Source organism: Agelaius phoeniceus, chromosome 6 (assembly GCF_051311805.1).
Source record: "Agelaius phoeniceus isolate bAgePho1 chromosome 6, bAgePho1.hap1, whole genome shotgun sequence".
Classification (NCBI taxonomy): Eukaryota; Metazoa; Chordata; class Aves; order Passeriformes; family Icteridae; genus Agelaius; species Agelaius phoeniceus.
Genome location: NC_135270.1, coordinates 11,596,961 through 11,612,025, shown reverse-complemented (window position 1 = coordinate 11,612,025; position 15,065 = coordinate 11,596,961). Strand labels below are relative to the sequence as shown.

General features: G+C 61.2%; 3 protein-coding genes across 10 annotated transcripts in view; 1 reads left to right on the top strand and 2 right to left on the bottom strand.

The window, feature by feature from the left end:
- The window catches only part of CEND1 (cell cycle exit and neuronal differentiation 1), an 18,200-nt gene extending 15,962 nt beyond the window's left edge, over positions 1-2,238 (bottom strand). The window contains exon 1 of one of the 4 annotated variants that reach the window (XR_013182697.1): positions 666-1,544. The gene's annotated coding sequence lies outside the window, so the exon portion shown is untranslated. Of the gene's footprint in view, positions 1-665; positions 1,545-1,979; positions 2,002-2,101 lie in introns of those variants that run through there. The other 3 variants (XR_013182698.1, XM_054634142.2, XM_077179793.1) reach the window with 3 other exon arrangements.
- Positions 1,501-9,830, top strand: LOC129121145 (NACHT, LRR and PYD domains-containing protein 3-like). 2 transcript variants are annotated; one of them, XM_077179786.1, is made up of 8 exons: positions 1,564-1,702; positions 4,856-5,020; positions 5,689-7,381; positions 7,885-8,013; positions 8,245-8,415; positions 8,626-8,799; positions 8,924-9,094; positions 9,260-9,830. In XM_077179786.1, the coding sequence occupies exons 2-8, from the start codon at positions 4,975-4,977 to the stop codon at positions 9,459-9,461; spliced, it is 2,586 nt and encodes an 861-aa protein (XP_077035901.1). In that variant the 5' UTR covers positions 1,564-1,702; positions 4,856-4,974; the 3' UTR covers positions 9,462-9,830. The 2 variants fall into 2 exon arrangements, with proteins under 2 accessions (XP_077035900.1, XP_077035901.1); XM_077179785.1 differs by lacking the exon at positions 4,856-5,020 and having other exon boundaries at positions 1,501-1,702.
- LOC143694322 (scavenger receptor cysteine-rich type 1 protein M130-like) lies at positions 9,813-15,065 on the bottom strand. Of its 4 annotated transcripts, none has more exons than XM_077179782.1 (13): positions 14,599-15,065; positions 13,955-14,275; positions 13,546-13,866; positions 13,169-13,471; positions 12,781-13,095; positions 12,300-12,662; positions 11,917-12,225; positions 11,459-11,830; positions 11,234-11,377; positions 10,989-11,084; positions 10,691-10,774; positions 10,313-10,453; positions 9,813-10,108 (listed from the first exon to the last, which is right to left on the bottom strand). In XM_077179782.1, exons 1-13 carry the CDS (start codon positions 14,756-14,758, stop codon positions 10,014-10,016), a joined length of 3,024 nt encoding a protein of 1,007 aa, XP_077035897.1. In that variant the 5' UTR covers positions 14,759-15,065; the 3' UTR covers positions 9,813-10,013. The 4 variants fall into 4 exon arrangements, with proteins under 4 accessions (XP_077035897.1, XP_077035896.1, XP_077035898.1 ...); XM_077179781.1 differs by having other exon boundaries at positions 14,347-14,741; XM_077179783.1 differs by lacking the exon at positions 11,917-12,225 and having other exon boundaries at positions 14,599-14,862.

Sequence of the window (15,065 nt, the reverse complement as noted above, 5' to 3'; positions counted from 1 at the left end):
ACCACTGCAGGAAGCAGCAGCAAATTCAACATCCCTCCCCAGTTTATGGGCATCCTAAATCCATCCCTTATGCCTGATGCGGCATCACCCCCTTTGTGGCTCAGCTGGGGCCAGCAGAAAGATTCTGGAAGCAATTCCTCACATGCAGAGCTGGGTCTGGAATCTGGCAGCCCCTGGATCTGCAGGCATCAGTCTGAAAACTGTTGCTCTGCAGCTGAAATCTAAGAAGCCACTGCAGGCAGACAAGGGGCCAATTCCACACAAGGCAGTGACCTTCCAGGGAGGCTCCCACACTCTCTGGGGTAAAACCCATCCCTTACCTTGTGCAGCAACACCAGGGCATTCTCCTTCCCAGCAGAAAGCTGGAAAGCATCTGGGGAAGGATGGCCAAAGCTCCTCCAGCATGGAAATCCCTGCTCAGGGAGCTCCACCCTGTCTGCCAGCCCCAACACCTGATCCAGGATGGGAACAATGTGCCAGGGTGTTCTCCAGCCCCACATCCCAGCAGCCTGACAGGGGAGGGAATGGATGCAGCGGGATGAAAATGCAGTTTTAGGGGAGAATTGGGATTTCTTCCCCCACCCTACCACAATATCACAGGGTTAGATGTTGGTGTTGGGTACCGTGGCTGAGAAAGGACAGCTGGAAAACATTGAAGGTCAAACCTGTGAAGGTCAGACTTTTGGAGGTCAGTCCTGAGATGGAGCAGGGAGCTTAATCCGGCATAGTCCATCCTCCCTCTCCTGACTGCATCCTGCCCAAGCCCCACCCAGGAAAGCGGGGCTGCGGCGGGGAGGTTTCCTCCTCTTGTCCCAGTGCCCAAGTTCTGCCAGCCTGACCTCGATTCAATTTTAAAAATCCTCTTCTTTCCCCCTTAGCACCTCCCCAGAAGCCACCAGAGGGACAGAGAAGTAAACAGGAGCAAATCAACAGGTCCCTGCCAGCACACATCCCAGGGATGCGCATGGATGCACAGAGAGCAGGGACATCAGACTGAAGAGCCTGAGACATTCCCGAAGCATTCCCTCCCTGGAAGCACCCACCGTGACTCAGGAGCCCTGGGCTGGTATCCACCCCTCTCCCATTCCTTCGGTGCAATATTCTCCCTGTTTTAACAGGCACTGCTGCCTCTGACATCTTCCTCCCTTTGCGGGTTTTTGGGGGCAGATTTCCCTTTGTGAGTTCCTCTCCAGCACAAGCCCAGGGTCAAATCAAAGGATACATCCCCTAATTGATATCAGATTCTCCCTGCCCAACAAAACATCCCCCTTTCCTGGGAAAAGGCGACGGCTGACCCAAGCTGCCGGCTCTTCACGCTTCCCCTCCTGCCTCACGACTGACAGAATTAAACAGAGTCGTTAAATCCATCCAGGCAGAGCACAAGGCAAACAAATCCCTCTGTCTATGCAGATGGGAGGGGGAAAGCAGCTGGAAAACGCTCAAACCCTTCCGGGGAGGTGCGGCAGCTCTCCTGCCAAGGCTGGAGGGGCTCAGCCCGGGATGCTGCTTCCCCTCCTCCCTCCCAGCAGCCCTGTTTCCGGCACATGGCCGGCGCCGCTTCCCCGTGCCCGCCGCCCTCCTGCCTCCGGAGCGCTCTGCGGCATCCAGGGCCTGTCCTTGGCCCGGCCCGGGCTCGGAGCAGGGAGGGCTGCGCTGGGGCTGCGCGGCACAGCCCGCAGAGGCGGCGGCGGGGAGGCTGCAGGTACGTGCGGGAAGCTGCGGGCAGGAAGCGGCCGGGAGGCACCCGTGCGTGTGCAGAAACGCCTCCTGTGCCTGCCTGACCTTCAGCGAGCTAAGCGTGCGAGCTGGGACGGGACGGGAGCCTCTCGGGGCCGGCCATCCTCACCGCGCTCCTTGTCTGGGGTCAAAAAGGATCTTTTTGCCTCTCACGGGGAAAGCTGCGGGGTGCCCGCTCCAGAGGCAGCGGGCATGGTAGCCCCGGCCTCCATCCCGGGCGGCTGCGGGAGGTGCACACTCACCTTGGGCAGGTAGCTCCACGTCTCCGCTTCTCTTTGTCACCCTGCGCAGGACATCCGCACGTCCCCGAGCTGGGAGCCCCGGCCCTTCCACCCGCGCCCCCCGTCCCAGCGGCATCCCTTACCTCTGTCCTCCGGCCGGACCAGTCACACCTTGGGAGCTGGCTCTTGCGCAGAGAGGAGGGAGGGAGGCAGGCAGAGGGTGGGGGGGAAACTTGGGAGTTTCCCACAATGCACCTCTGCAGACTGCATGACGATGGAGAGCAGGGAGGGGGGGAGAGGGCGCTCCAATCCAGAAGGAAGGGCTGGGATCTGGAGGGGCCGGGTGCCGAGGGGGGGCCGCAGGGTAGTGAAGGCAGCCCAGCTGCATCTCTACATCCTCTGTCATTTGGGACTGAGCTGGCTCAGCAGTTCAGGGCCGTCCCTGCGGCACTGACCCCTCTGCTGCTCTGTTTGTTTCTCCTCCAAATCCTGCCTGGATTTGCAGCAATTGCATGAAACATAGCAACAAAGTGGGGAGGACACACAGGGAAAAATACCTGGGAGCAGGCTGGCCTGATAAATTGGGATGCCTCTGTGTACATCACAGGCAATAGGAGTATGAGCTTCCCCCCACCCGGACAAGGGATTTCCAACTGAGATGATCCCAGGCAGTGAGTTAAGGAATGTAAAACTGACTTGCCAAGGAGAAGCTCTGCACAGTGCAGGGAGGACACTGAAATGCTGCACCTTGGGGTAATTCTATGCCAGCTCTGCTTCCCTTCTCCCCAGACTGCTCCTTGTCCCAGCAGGCTGGGATTTGACACCCCTTCCCAGACCAGAGCCGGGCACACAGCCCAGTCCCACTGCAGAGCGCTGTCAGCCAGCCAGGGACTGCCAGACACAGCCACCTCCTCCTCATCCTCACCAGCTAAAAGCAAAGATACTTCTCTGTTACAGCCTCACCCCTCCAACCAGTACTGGGATGGTTCCCATCCCTGTGTCACTTCCTGCTTGTCCCCCAAACCTCAGCAGGTTCTGGGATTGTCTGGAGCTCTTTTAGCCCTTATTTCAGAGCAAATTGGGCTGTGTGCTACTTGCCCATCTGCCTCCATCAGTTACTTGGGACCCACCAACCACCCACCAGTAACCAGCCAGGTGCATATCATGTCTAAAAAATACTCAGGTTGCTTAAATCCCACTGCAAAGAAAAATCATGCCTGTGTTTGAAGAGAGCTGCAGAATGAGGGGCTGGATGCAAGAACCTAAATCTCCCAGGACAGGCTGTGCTTCCAGGGCCTGTTTTGGGATGCAGCTACCCACACCCCCTTGGGGCAGGGATGAGCAAGGTTATTCCTTCTGTAGTCCTTGGCTCCAGGAGCCAGCTGGGCTCAGACAGGCTGGCACAGACAGGATTAGCTGTGGCTGAAGCCGATGTACCCTCTGTTCCCTGTCTGGTCCTGCACTCAGCAGTGCCAGCACTCCCTGCTTTTTCAGAGACTTGTGCCAGGCACAGACAGGACCTTTCCATGGCTCCAAACAGCTGCTTCCCTTCTTAACGCCTCCCAAATCCGCTGACCTAATGACAGCAGCAGAGGGGCTGAATCCCTGCAAAGCTGGTGGAAATCCACAGTTTAATGCAAGGGACACCCCCAAACCACTGCTTCCCTAGCAAAATCTCTTTGCTACTTCTGCATCAGGCAGGAATATCCTCAAGGTGGCAGGAGGAGGGAGGGAGCCTCCTGCAAGTGGGAACTACCGGGTCTTGTCCCCAGAGCCTGGATGAGGGGTTCCAGCAGTGGTTTCCTTGTGATCACACACTCTGCCTCTGCCTTAGGAGATAAACAGCCCCACGTGATGCTCTCACACGCCTCAGACCGGAATTCACGTTACATTTAAATTCTGAATGTAAACTTTTTTTTTTAACTGAGGTAGGAAAAAGAGAAGTGAAGGAAAAGCTGTAAAAACAATACACTTCCCCCATCTCCCCGTGGCAGAGTCACATCCCCCCTAATGCAGCGCAGGCACAGCAAGCGGCAGCCCTGGCTGAGACACAGCAAGGTGAAAATGGCTTTTTCAAGGTCAGAGGGAGTGGGAAACCTTTAGAAACGGTGCTGCTGGATTTGCCCCCTCCCCCTCTGCTCACAGCACCTCCCAGGAGGAGTTAGCAGGGATAAGGACAGCCCTGGTTCCTGGGGAGCTCCCCCTGCAAAACCCACAGGGGAACGTTGGTGGCAGCAGCATCCATGGGAAGGAACATAGAATCGTGGAATTGTTTGAGCCCTCTGAGGTTATCAGGACCAAACATTCCCCAGCACTGCCCAAGGCCATCACTATCCCTTGTCCCTGGGTGCCACATCCACACAGCTTTTAAATCCCTCCAGGGATGGGGATCCACCACTGCCCTGGGCAGCTGTGCCAGGACTGGACAACCCTTTCAGTGAAGGAATTTTCCCAAATATTCCATCTAAATGTCCCCTGACACACTTGAGACCATTTCCTTTGGACAAGGAAACAGTTATCCCCAGAACTATTTGACGTCCTGCAAGCAGGAGGGACAGTGTAATGTCTGGCTCTGAGCAGGGAAATAAGAAGTCCATAAGGAGTCCTTAAACTCCCAGTGTGCCTTAAAACATCCTTTCTCCCTTTCCCAGTATCCCTCACAGGCTGCTTTGCTAAACACGTCATCCTGAAGCTTTTTTTTTCCCCCATCATGGAAAGAAAGTCATCACTCACAGAAAATAAAATCATCGGGTGGGTTACCCCCTCCTAATCCAGACAAAGGTGCCCTGTGCATAAACTGGAGCAGGCAAACCAGGAGAGCAGGTCACAGCACAGACTCACACCCCTTTCATCCCTGAGCATCCAAAGATCCTAAAGGAGCCTCTCTCCTTTCCTAGGGCCCCAGTTACAACCCACCCCACAGCTGGAGAAGGGGGAAAAAGCCACGTAGCAGCAAAACCCTGTGGCTGTTTGGGCAGCACCGTTTGTCCATACCTCAAACTCCCGGGAAAGCAGGATGAAGGACATTTCTCACAGTGGAATGACTTGCTGCAGCACCCAAGGTGGGTTTCCCTGGCAGCAGGAAGTCCTTGCAGTGAAAATCCAAGCCCTGCTCCCCCTGGGGTACTATTTATAGCCTGGAATGCTGAGCAGCCTCACCTGGAGCCTCCCCACCAGCTGGCATGGGCCTGGGCTCTGAGTTCAGTCCTGGGCACTCCTTGTTGAAGCTGTTCTGGGGACAGGGTCACCCAGCTCTGTCCAGGCAGCTCATCCTTGCAGTGAATTACATGGGCTTGTAATTCCTCTTGCATTGTTTAAAATCACAGAATGGTTTGGGTTGGAAGTGACCTTAAAGCTCACCCAGTGCTCTCAGCACTTTCCAGCAGCCGCCTGGGCAGATTTGTTCCTCCTGGGATGGAGATTAAGGATATCTCTGCAGAGGTCTGTGCTCTGGAGCCTTTGTCCCCTGAAGCATGCAGGGCAGCCCCAGACAGTTGCATTTACTCCCAGGTGGATGAGGATGATAAAACAAGGGTTAATAAACAAGGATCAGAAGAACGCTCAACCTACCAGAGTCCCCAAATCCTCACAAACTGTGTCCTTAGTGCCACAGCCAGACTTAGGAGAGCACTGAGCATTGAAATAAGCAGCTGCTGGTGTGTCGGGAGCACAGGTGGGCTGGTGGGGAATTTCTCTGGGCTGGGAACTGACCCTGCTCCTCTTGGCACAGAGCACAGGTGGGACAGCAGAGAGCACATGGTCCGGGAGTCCCGCCAGGACAGGGAGCTGGGCGCCTGTCCCAGGGAGAGCCTCTCCCTCCACAGCCGCTTCACCACCCTGACCATCACCAGGGAGCCTCAGAACAAGCACGGAGCCAAGGATGGAGCTGTGGGAACCAGCCAGGGATGTACCAGTGCCAGCAGCGGAGCAGCCACCACCACCACCATGCTGTTTGAACCCAGTGGAGATGGGCAAACCCCACAGGTCGTGGTGCTGGTGGGGGCCCCAGGGATGGGGAAGACAATGATGGTCAGGAAGGTGATGGTGGAGTGGGGAGAAGGGGCACTCCACACGCAGTTTGACTTTGTCTTCTGCATTGACTGCAAAGCCATCATCCTTCCCATGGAAGCCAGCATAGCAAACCTGGTTTCACAGTGCTGTCCTGGCCTGCAAGTGCCAGCTGGGAAGATCCTGGATGACCAGAAGAAGATCCTGTTCATTTTTGATGGCTTTGAGGCCCTGGGGTTTTCCTTGGTTCACCCCGAAGCTGAGCTGAGCTCTGACCCCAGGGAGGTGAAGCCTCTGGAGCTCACCCTCATGAGCTTGTTGAAGAAGACTCTGCTCCCCAAAGCTTCTTTGCTCATCACCATAAGGCCAACAGCTCTTGGAAGCCTGAGGCAGTGCCTGAAGGGTGAGAATTATGTGGAGATACTGGGATTTTCGGCAGCCAGGAGGGAGGAGTATTTCCATAGGTATTTTGAAAACCCCAACAAAGCAGACGCGGCCTTCAGGTTTGTCAGAGGCAACGAGATCCTCTATAGCTTGTGTGTCATCCCTATCATGAGCTGGACCATCTGCACCATCCTTGAACAAGAGCTTTGTGGGAAGAAAAACCTCCTTGAGTGCTCCAAAACCACCACAGGGATGATGATGTTCTACCTCTCCCAGTTACTGAAGCACAGGGACAGGGACAACCCACAGGTCCTCCAGCAGTTCCTACTCCAACTTTGCTCCTTGGCTGCCGAGGGTATTTGGAAGCACAAGGTCCTCTTTGAGGAGAAGGAAATCAAGGGCTGTGGCTTGGACTTGCCAGGTCTTCTTCCCTACTTCCTCAATCAAAGAATCCCAAGGGAAGGAGAAGACCATGAGAGTGTCTATGCTTTCACCCACCTGCACCTCCAGGAGTTTTTTGCAGCAATGTTCTACGTTCTGGAGGATGATGGGGAAACAATCAGCAGCCTGGGGAGGCTTGAGAAGGATGTAAATAAATTATTAGAAAGCTACAACAAGTCCAGAAAGGATTTGAATGTAATAGTGCAATTCCTCTTTGGTCTGGTCAGCCAGAAATCCATAGAGTACATGGACAAAACCATGGGGTGCAGAATTTCATCACGAGCCAGGGAAGAGCTGCTGGAGTGGCTTCAGAGGAGGCACAGAGGCCTCTCCCACCCTGGCCAAGCACTGAAGGTTTCGGAGATGGACACTTTCCACTTCTTGTTCGAGATGAATGAGAAGAGCTTTGCACAAAGTGCATTGGGTCATTTCACTGACCTGGACTTGCAGGACACCAGGCTGACCCTGTACGACCAGATGGCTCTTTCCTTCTGCATCCAGCACTGGGCTGGGCTGGGCTCCGTCACCCTCCAGGGATGCTCCTTTCACTGGCGGGATCCTGAGGCAGAGCTGGATGTGTCAGTGCCTTGGTAAGTCCTGCTCCTCCTTGCTTTAATGACCCAAAACTGCAAAGATTTCTCTTCCTCTGTCCCAAAGGATGATTCAGCTCCTCCTTCCTGAACACCAGTTTGGCCTTTCCCTGGGTGTTTGGTTCCACAAGCAGGGGATTTACTTATTCCTGGGGAGAATAAGGAACACATGGGCTCCTCCATCCGCTGCCCACTGTGGAATTGATAGTGATGGAGCTTCTTGGCTCGACCTGGCCAGGCCCACATGTGCCCAGCTGTCACTCTGAGTTCCCATCATCCCCCTTCTCCCTTGAAAAGGGGGATCCCTTGTGCTGGAATGTTAAATGCGCCCTGTGACTCACCTTATATCTCTGGGTGGCTCCAGCAGCAATGCTTGAGGTCCTTCGCTCCTCCAAAGCCACAAAGGTCCCTCTGGAGAAGCTGGAGGTTCTGCTCAGGGTGGGGGGGTTGTGTGCTGGTGTCAGAACCAGGAGCTGCCAGCACCACGGCTTGTTTCCCTGCAGCTCTGGAGTCTCAGGAGCCGGAGGACATCCTGGTGCCCTCGTCGTGCGGCAGCGGGAGGAGCTGCCCTGCCCCATCCACCTGCTCTGCCGGGCTCTGCGGCACCGGGACAGTGCCCTGCAGGTGCTCCGGTGAGAGACGCACATGGAGCCCAAACCAGGGCTGGGATCCGGGCTGTGGGTGGGGACACCTGGACCACAGTGCAGGGGGTGAGTGGGTTGGTGCTGCCTTGCTGCTCCCTGGGGACAATGGAAAGCAGCCAGGGGGAGGCCAGGCCCCCTTTACTTGAGGGTTTGGTGGGCAGGTGGGCAGCCAGGACAGGTGAGATGTGCTGAGCCCCTGTTGTCCGTGCTCTCCCGCAGGCTGCAGTGGTGCCGGCTGTCCGAGAGCTGCTGTGCGGAGCTGGCAGCGCTGCTGGCGGAGCACCCGGGCCTGGCCCAGCTGGAGCTGGCTGACAGCTCGCTGGGTGACAGTGGCGTGCGCCTCCTCTGTGAGGGGCTGCGGACTCCGGGCTGCCGCCTGCGCATCCTGCGGTGAGTACCCCCAGAGTCCCTCAGAACTCCCAGACGTGAGAGCTCGGGAGACACCACAGAGGGTCCACCTGGGGTGGCATGGTGCCTCTGTCCCACACTTCAGGCCAAGGAGCAGCAAGGTTGTGGCACCAGGGTGGGGAATGCTACCATGGTGGGATGGCAGTAAGAGCACTCAGGAGGATCTGAGGGTTTTCCTGGGGTTCCCATCAGGCTGCGGTATTCCCGCATCACCAGTGCCAGCTGCGATGACCTTGCCGCTGTGCTGGGCACCAACACCTCCCTGGAGGAGCTGGATTTGTCCTTCAGCGAGGGCCTGCGCGATGCCGGCGTGGAGCTGCTGTGTGAGGGGCTCCAGAAATGTGCCTGCCCGCTACAGACACTGCGGTAAAGGGGCTGCAGGATGGGCAAGTGCTCCCTCCTTCTTATGCAGAGCTTTCTCCTTCCCACCCGGAGCAGCTCAGCAAGCAGAGGCCAAAGCCCTCCTTCCCTGTTTCCCTCGCTCCCACAGGCTGGGCAGCTGCCGGCTGTCGGGCGCCTCCTGCCCGGCCCTGGCTGCGCGGCTGCTGCAGGGGCCCCGTCTCACCTGCCTGGACCTGAGTGACAACGAGCTGCGAGCCCAGGGCGTCCTGCAGCTCTGCCAGCAGCTCCGGCATCCCGCCTGCCCGCTGAGGAGCCTGGGGTGAGTCAGGGCCCTGCCCTGGCCCCTTCCATGCCCGGCATGCCCGAGGCGGGCAGCGGAGGCTGCGGGACAGGCAGGGCCGCACCGGCACCGCGGCCCCTTCAGCACCTCCCTCCCCACAAGCTCCAACACCTTCTCCTCTGCTCCTGCCTCCTCCACGCCCAGGCTGAGCACGGACGGATTCAGCCAGGCCCTGCTGCAGGAACTGGACGCCCTCCGGGCCCTGCAGCCCGGCCTGAACATCGGGAACCTCCTGGAGCACGACGTGCCGCAGGCCGGGGCCATGGCCCGGCTGCCCTGCCACCGCGGGCTGCTGCCGGGGGGCACGAAGGCGCTGCCCTCCTTCAGGAGACCTCCCATCCTTTAGGAAAATCCTTCCAACAACCAGAGCCGGTCCTGGCCCAGCTCCCCGTGCTGAGAGTGGGGCTGAGCCTGCCCCACCCTCGGGGCACAGGCAGGAGATCCTGCTGCATCTGCGGGGCGGGATCCGGCTCCTGCCCTCTCCCTTTTGCCCTCGCTGTTGGGGGCAGCATTTCTCTGCATTTGGCAGTGCCAAATAAAGACCCCGAAGACAATCCCAGCCATCTCCCACTATTTGTCCCCCTCAGCCAAGGACGGGGTCTCTGGTTCCAGTTCCTGCCTCACATCCTTGTGTGTGGCTGGTGTACCAACAATGAAAGTGCCAGCCCAAGAAGGATGTTCCAGGCCTGGCACTGAGTTTCTGTCCACTTTGTGTTTTAATAGGAAAAATGGAAAATTCACACTGAAATTAAAGAAAATCCTTAAACAAGGGCTGCTTTCCTGCAGCGCTGGACAGCGAGGGCTGACCTCTGTGGGCAGGGCCAGCCTTCCCTGGGGACAGGGCCCCATCACGCTGCCACACACGTGTCCCCAGGGCAGTGGCATGGCCAGGACATCCTCATGGCAACGTCCCCAGGGCGCTGCTGCCGACATCATCATAGTCCATGTGTCCAGGGGGCTGTTCCGAGGGCTCCCTGGTGGCTCCTGCGGGACCTGGAGGGGAGTAGATCCCACCTTGGGGACAGCACAGAGAGGTGCCCGAGGGGGCAGGCAGCTCCGTGTCCCCCTGACAGACCCCACCTGGCCTCTGGCCACAGCACCCATGGATCTGCTGATGGGGCCCTGCCCACCCCCACAGCCAAAGCCTGACATGGAGTGGCTCTGCACAGGGGACAGGGCAGCTGGGAGACCTCTCACCTGTGGGGAGCACACAGCTCCACCTCTGCCCTGCCACTCCCTTCGAGATGTCCCCACTGCTGGCAGCGGGGGGCTCCTGGGGCACATCCAGGACATCGTCGTAGCCATCCAGGGGTCCTTGCTCAGGCCAGGCAGGGGGATCTGGGAAAAGCAGAGGGGTCCATGGCAGTGACCAGCGGCCCTGGCAGGGCTCAGGCTGTACCACCCCCTCCAGCCTTTCCACTTCAGCACATGCTAGAGGCCCTGTGGACCCACAGGGAAAGGTGATGCTTCACTGCACATTAATAAGGGAGGAGATTTGTCCCCTCAGCCCCCCCCAGCCCAGGTGTGTCCCCTCTCCCCAGCTCTCCCTGCTGGACTCCTGCCCTGTGGCCCTACCTGGGGCTGCCTCGGTGTCACTCCCCTCCACGCTGTCCCCTGTGTAATACGGCAGCTTCTTCACCCATCCCTCCAACAGGGAACCTGCAGGGGATAAACAGGGATTTGGGGGTGGCCTCAAGTGGCACCGCCGGTGACAGAACCTCACACCACAGAGCGGGGCTGCTCTGGGACCGAGGGACACCCACAGCCCATGGCCAGGAGCCCCTGCTGGGCCACCAGGAGCCAGAGCTGCCGTGGGGCTCTCAGGACAGAGCCTTCAGGGAGAGCACAACTGGGGCACAAGGGCTGCACCCACCTGGGGGAGTGGGCACCTCCTGGAATTCGGGCATGGCTTTGTAATCCAGCTCCTCGTAGACAGCGTTGGAGATGGCATCTGCGGCTCTGCCAGGGCCTGGAAGGAGATGCAGCACTTACCTGGGGCCCTGGGCACTGTGGGGGGCACCGGGATCACCCCTGGCCCCCTTCTGAGCTATTCTGCAGGGCTGGGGTCGCTGGACCCCCAAACGGGATCTGTCCCCACCCCCACCCACCAGGACACACCTCGGCGCCGGGCACGGGCACGGCACAGCAGCAGGGCCAGGGCACCCAGGGACAGGCACAGCAGCGTCCCCAGCACCACACACAGCACAGTGGGCACAGGCACAGACCCCACGGCCACTGCCGGGGGCCTTCTTCTGGGGACACCTGTGGGGACACAGGCAGGCAGTGAGGCCAGGGGGATCCCAGCCAGCCTGCTGGGGGGGATGCGGGCACGGGCAGAGCTACCTGTGCTGCTGGCACCCTCCGGATATGGGGTCGTGTGTCCCTCAGTGGTGCCATCACTGTCCTCCTCACAGTCCACATAGGCATCCCCGCCTGGCCTGCAGCTCTGTAGGTGCCAGGCTGCCGAGGGGCACTGCCAGAGCGAGCGGGCCCCATCCTCACAGCCCACCCAGGCCAGCCAGGCCTCGGTCGGCTCCTGGGCGGTGACAGCTGAGAGCTCGCCCAGTTCCCCACAGCCCAGCAGGCGGCAGACGGCGGCGGCGGTGCCGTTGCTGGTGCCGTTGGCGCACACGCGGCCCCAGGTGCTGTTCTGGAACATCTCCAGGAAGCCCCGGCAGCGCCCAGGGCCCCCTGCCAGCCGCACGGAGAGCTGCTCTGCAAGGGAGGCACGGGGGTCACGGCACGGCCAGGAACCCCCCGGGGCCTCGCCGGGCCCTGATCTGGGGCTGCCCGGCACTGACCTGAGCAGACGGCCCCTGCCCCGCCGCCACGCCCGCACTCGCGCCGTTCCGTGCGCCCGCATTCCCACAGAGACTCCTCGGAGCCGGAGCAGTCGGGGCTGTACGGCCACAGCGGCCCCGCGCCGGCACCCAAGCGCGCCCAGCCCGGGGCCTGCAGAGCCGTGCCACAGCCCAGCTCCCGGCACACAACGGCCGCGGCCTGCAGCCCCCAGCCTTCCTGGCACACCCAGCTCCAGCTGCCACCGGAATAGACCTCCACACGCCCGGCACAGCGCCCAGAGCTCCCCACCAGCCTCACCTGCAGGCTGCCTGCGGGCACGGAAGGAATGGGCTGGGGTGGCTGCTTGGGGCACCGGCACCTCCAGCCCTCTCGGGACACCCACCTGAGCAGACAAGGTAGGTCCCATGAGGGATGTCAGCTGGTCCAGTGGTCATCAACCCGTAATCGCGCCAAAAATGATCCTCACTTATGGTCCTACTGGCCAGATCAGTGGTCATCTGCACAATGTCTTTGATCACCGTTTTCAAGATGCCCCACTTGTTGTCTCGCAACAGATAGACCTCCCCAGGGACACCGTGACTCTTCTCCAGTTCCCCACAGTCCAGCTTCCAACACACGTTGCTCAAATTCCGTAGGAGCGAAACCTCTCCCGGCACACGGTGCCAGGCCCCGGTGCTTGTGTTATACTCCAGAAACCCCTCGCAGCGGGTCTCACCTTTCACAAGCCGCAGGGACTCAACAGCGCCTGTAAAATGGCCGCACTCAGACCTTCACAAAAAATAAGCGTGCATCATCTCATACTTCTCCACTTATGGAAGGGTCCCAAAAGCCCTTAAGGCTCTTCACAGAGCTGCCATACCCACCTGAGCAGTTGACGGCGGCGGCGTTTCCGGGGGCACAGGGCGGCTTCCCCAGCACGGCCACGGGGCACTGGCCCGGGTGCCGCTCGCTCCCGCTGCAGCCGAAGGCGTCCGGCAGCAGCGGCCCCTCCCCGCTGCCGAAGGAGCCTCCCGGGGGCACGCTGAAGGCGCGGCCGCAGCCCAGGTGCCGGCACAGGACGTGCGCATCGGGCAGGTCCCACTCGCTGGCGCACACGGAGCCCCACGTCCCCCTCACTGCCACCTCCACTCGCCCGGCGCATCCCGAGCTGCCGTTGCCCAGCCGGAAGCCCGTGTAGGCTGCCACAGGAACAGCCTTGAGAGCACTGATGCTGCAGGGACCCCAACTGCCCCCGCTGTCCCCGCCACTTACAGGAGCAGATGACGCTGGCAGGGCCGCTGCACTCCTGCCTCTGGGCCGGACGCCGGGCACAGGCACTCAGGAGGGGCTCGGTGCCATTGCACCGGAACCCCCCGTCCCAGAGCGATCCCGACACTGCCCCAAAACGCCCACTGCCGGCGATGGCGATCACCTCACCGCAGCCCAGCTCCCTGCACACCACCTGGGCCGCCTTCATGTCCACCTCATCCGCACAGACACCGACCCAGGCCTGGCCCTGACGCACCTCCAGCCGCCCAGCACAGGCTCCATCGCCACCAACCAGCCGGGAAAAGCCTGGGGGACCAGTGCAGTGCTAGTGACAAGGGATGTGCAGGAAGTGCCACAACCACCTTAAAACCAGCTCCTACCTTGGCAGACAACGCCAACGTCCGAGACATTGATGCTGCTGTTATAGGGTCCCCAGCCGCGGATCTCGCAGTCCCAGAGCGTGGCCTCGGCCCCACTGCAGTTCACCAGGGCCAGGCTGACGAGCCCGTCCCCGACGCCAAAGCGCTCGTGGGTGTAGTAGGCAATAGAAGCCGAGCCACAGCCCAGCTGCTGGCAAACCACCTCGGCGTCCTCCATGTCCCAGCTGTGGTCTCCCACCGTGCCCCAGTGTCCCCGCAGCTTCACCTCCACCCTCCCGGCACAGGGACTGCCGCCGCCCGCCAGCCTCAGCTCCACAGCATCTGCACAGGGGCACCGGAACGGCTCACACCAGCCCGTGGTGCCCCAGCGCAAGGTGGCTGTGCCAGCACGGCCAGCGCGTCCCCTCACCTGTGCAGGTCACTCCCACATCCCACTCGTGGCCGCAGAAATGCCGTCCCCATCCGATGTTAGGACACTGCTCAAGCGCATCCTCGGTGCCACGGCAGAAGAAGGGCTGCAGCCAGATCCGCCCGCTGCCCGGCCCGAACGGGGCGTGCAGGGACGCCCTGGCCACCCGGCCGCAGCCCAGCTGCCGGCACACCACCACGGCCCAGCGAGCCTCCCAGTCGAAGTCGAAGGCGCACACGGAGCCCCACTCACCGTCGTGCTTCACCTCCACGCGCCCGGCACAGCGCCCGCCGCCGCCCACCAGACGCAGCTCCCCGGAGCCTGCGGCACGGAGGCTGCTGAGCCGGGCCCGCCGCCGCCGCGGGCCCCGCTCCCGCCCGCCCGACACTCACCCCCGCACAGCCGCACGCACACGAGCAGCCCCAGAGCCAGCAGCGGCCCCATGGCCACCGGCCCCCAGCCAGCGCAGCCACAGCACCTCTGCCAGCGCCCGAGCCAATGCACGCAGCAGCACCAGCACCGGGGGGCGGGGGGGGGGGGCAGTCTTTATCAGGCGCCTCATCTCCCGGCTGCGGGGCCGCGGCCTCCAATAACCTGCTCCGTGCCCAAATATGAGCCTCGCCTGCGCCTCTGCCGTCACACACCTCGCCACAGTGGGCTGCCACCCGGATGTCCCCGGGGGGAGACAGCCCCCCCACAGCACCTGCCCTGCGGGGGCCCCTCCTGCATCCCCCGCGGCTCCAACGCTGCTGCTGGAGCCTGCCGAGAGCCACCCTGATGGCGAGGACGGGCTCCAGCCCACATCCTACCGAGAGCATCCAGCCAACCACTTCTAGGTCGTGCACCTGCAAAGCTCAAAGCCCCACGCTCGGGGCGCTCCCCTCCCGGCTGCTCGGAGCCCCCGGGGGGGTGGCAGCAGCCCTCGGCTCTCGCCGGGGCTGCCAGCTGCCAGCTGCGTGCGGTCCCTCGCGGCGGCGCTGGCACATGGCGCCGCTGCCGCGGCTGTGGCCCCGCGCTCGCCTCGCCCAGGGCAGGAAGGAGGCGGTCACCCCCCGGCGGCTCCGGCCTCGCCAGCGACCGCACGCGCCTCCCGACACCTGCGCTGCCGCCG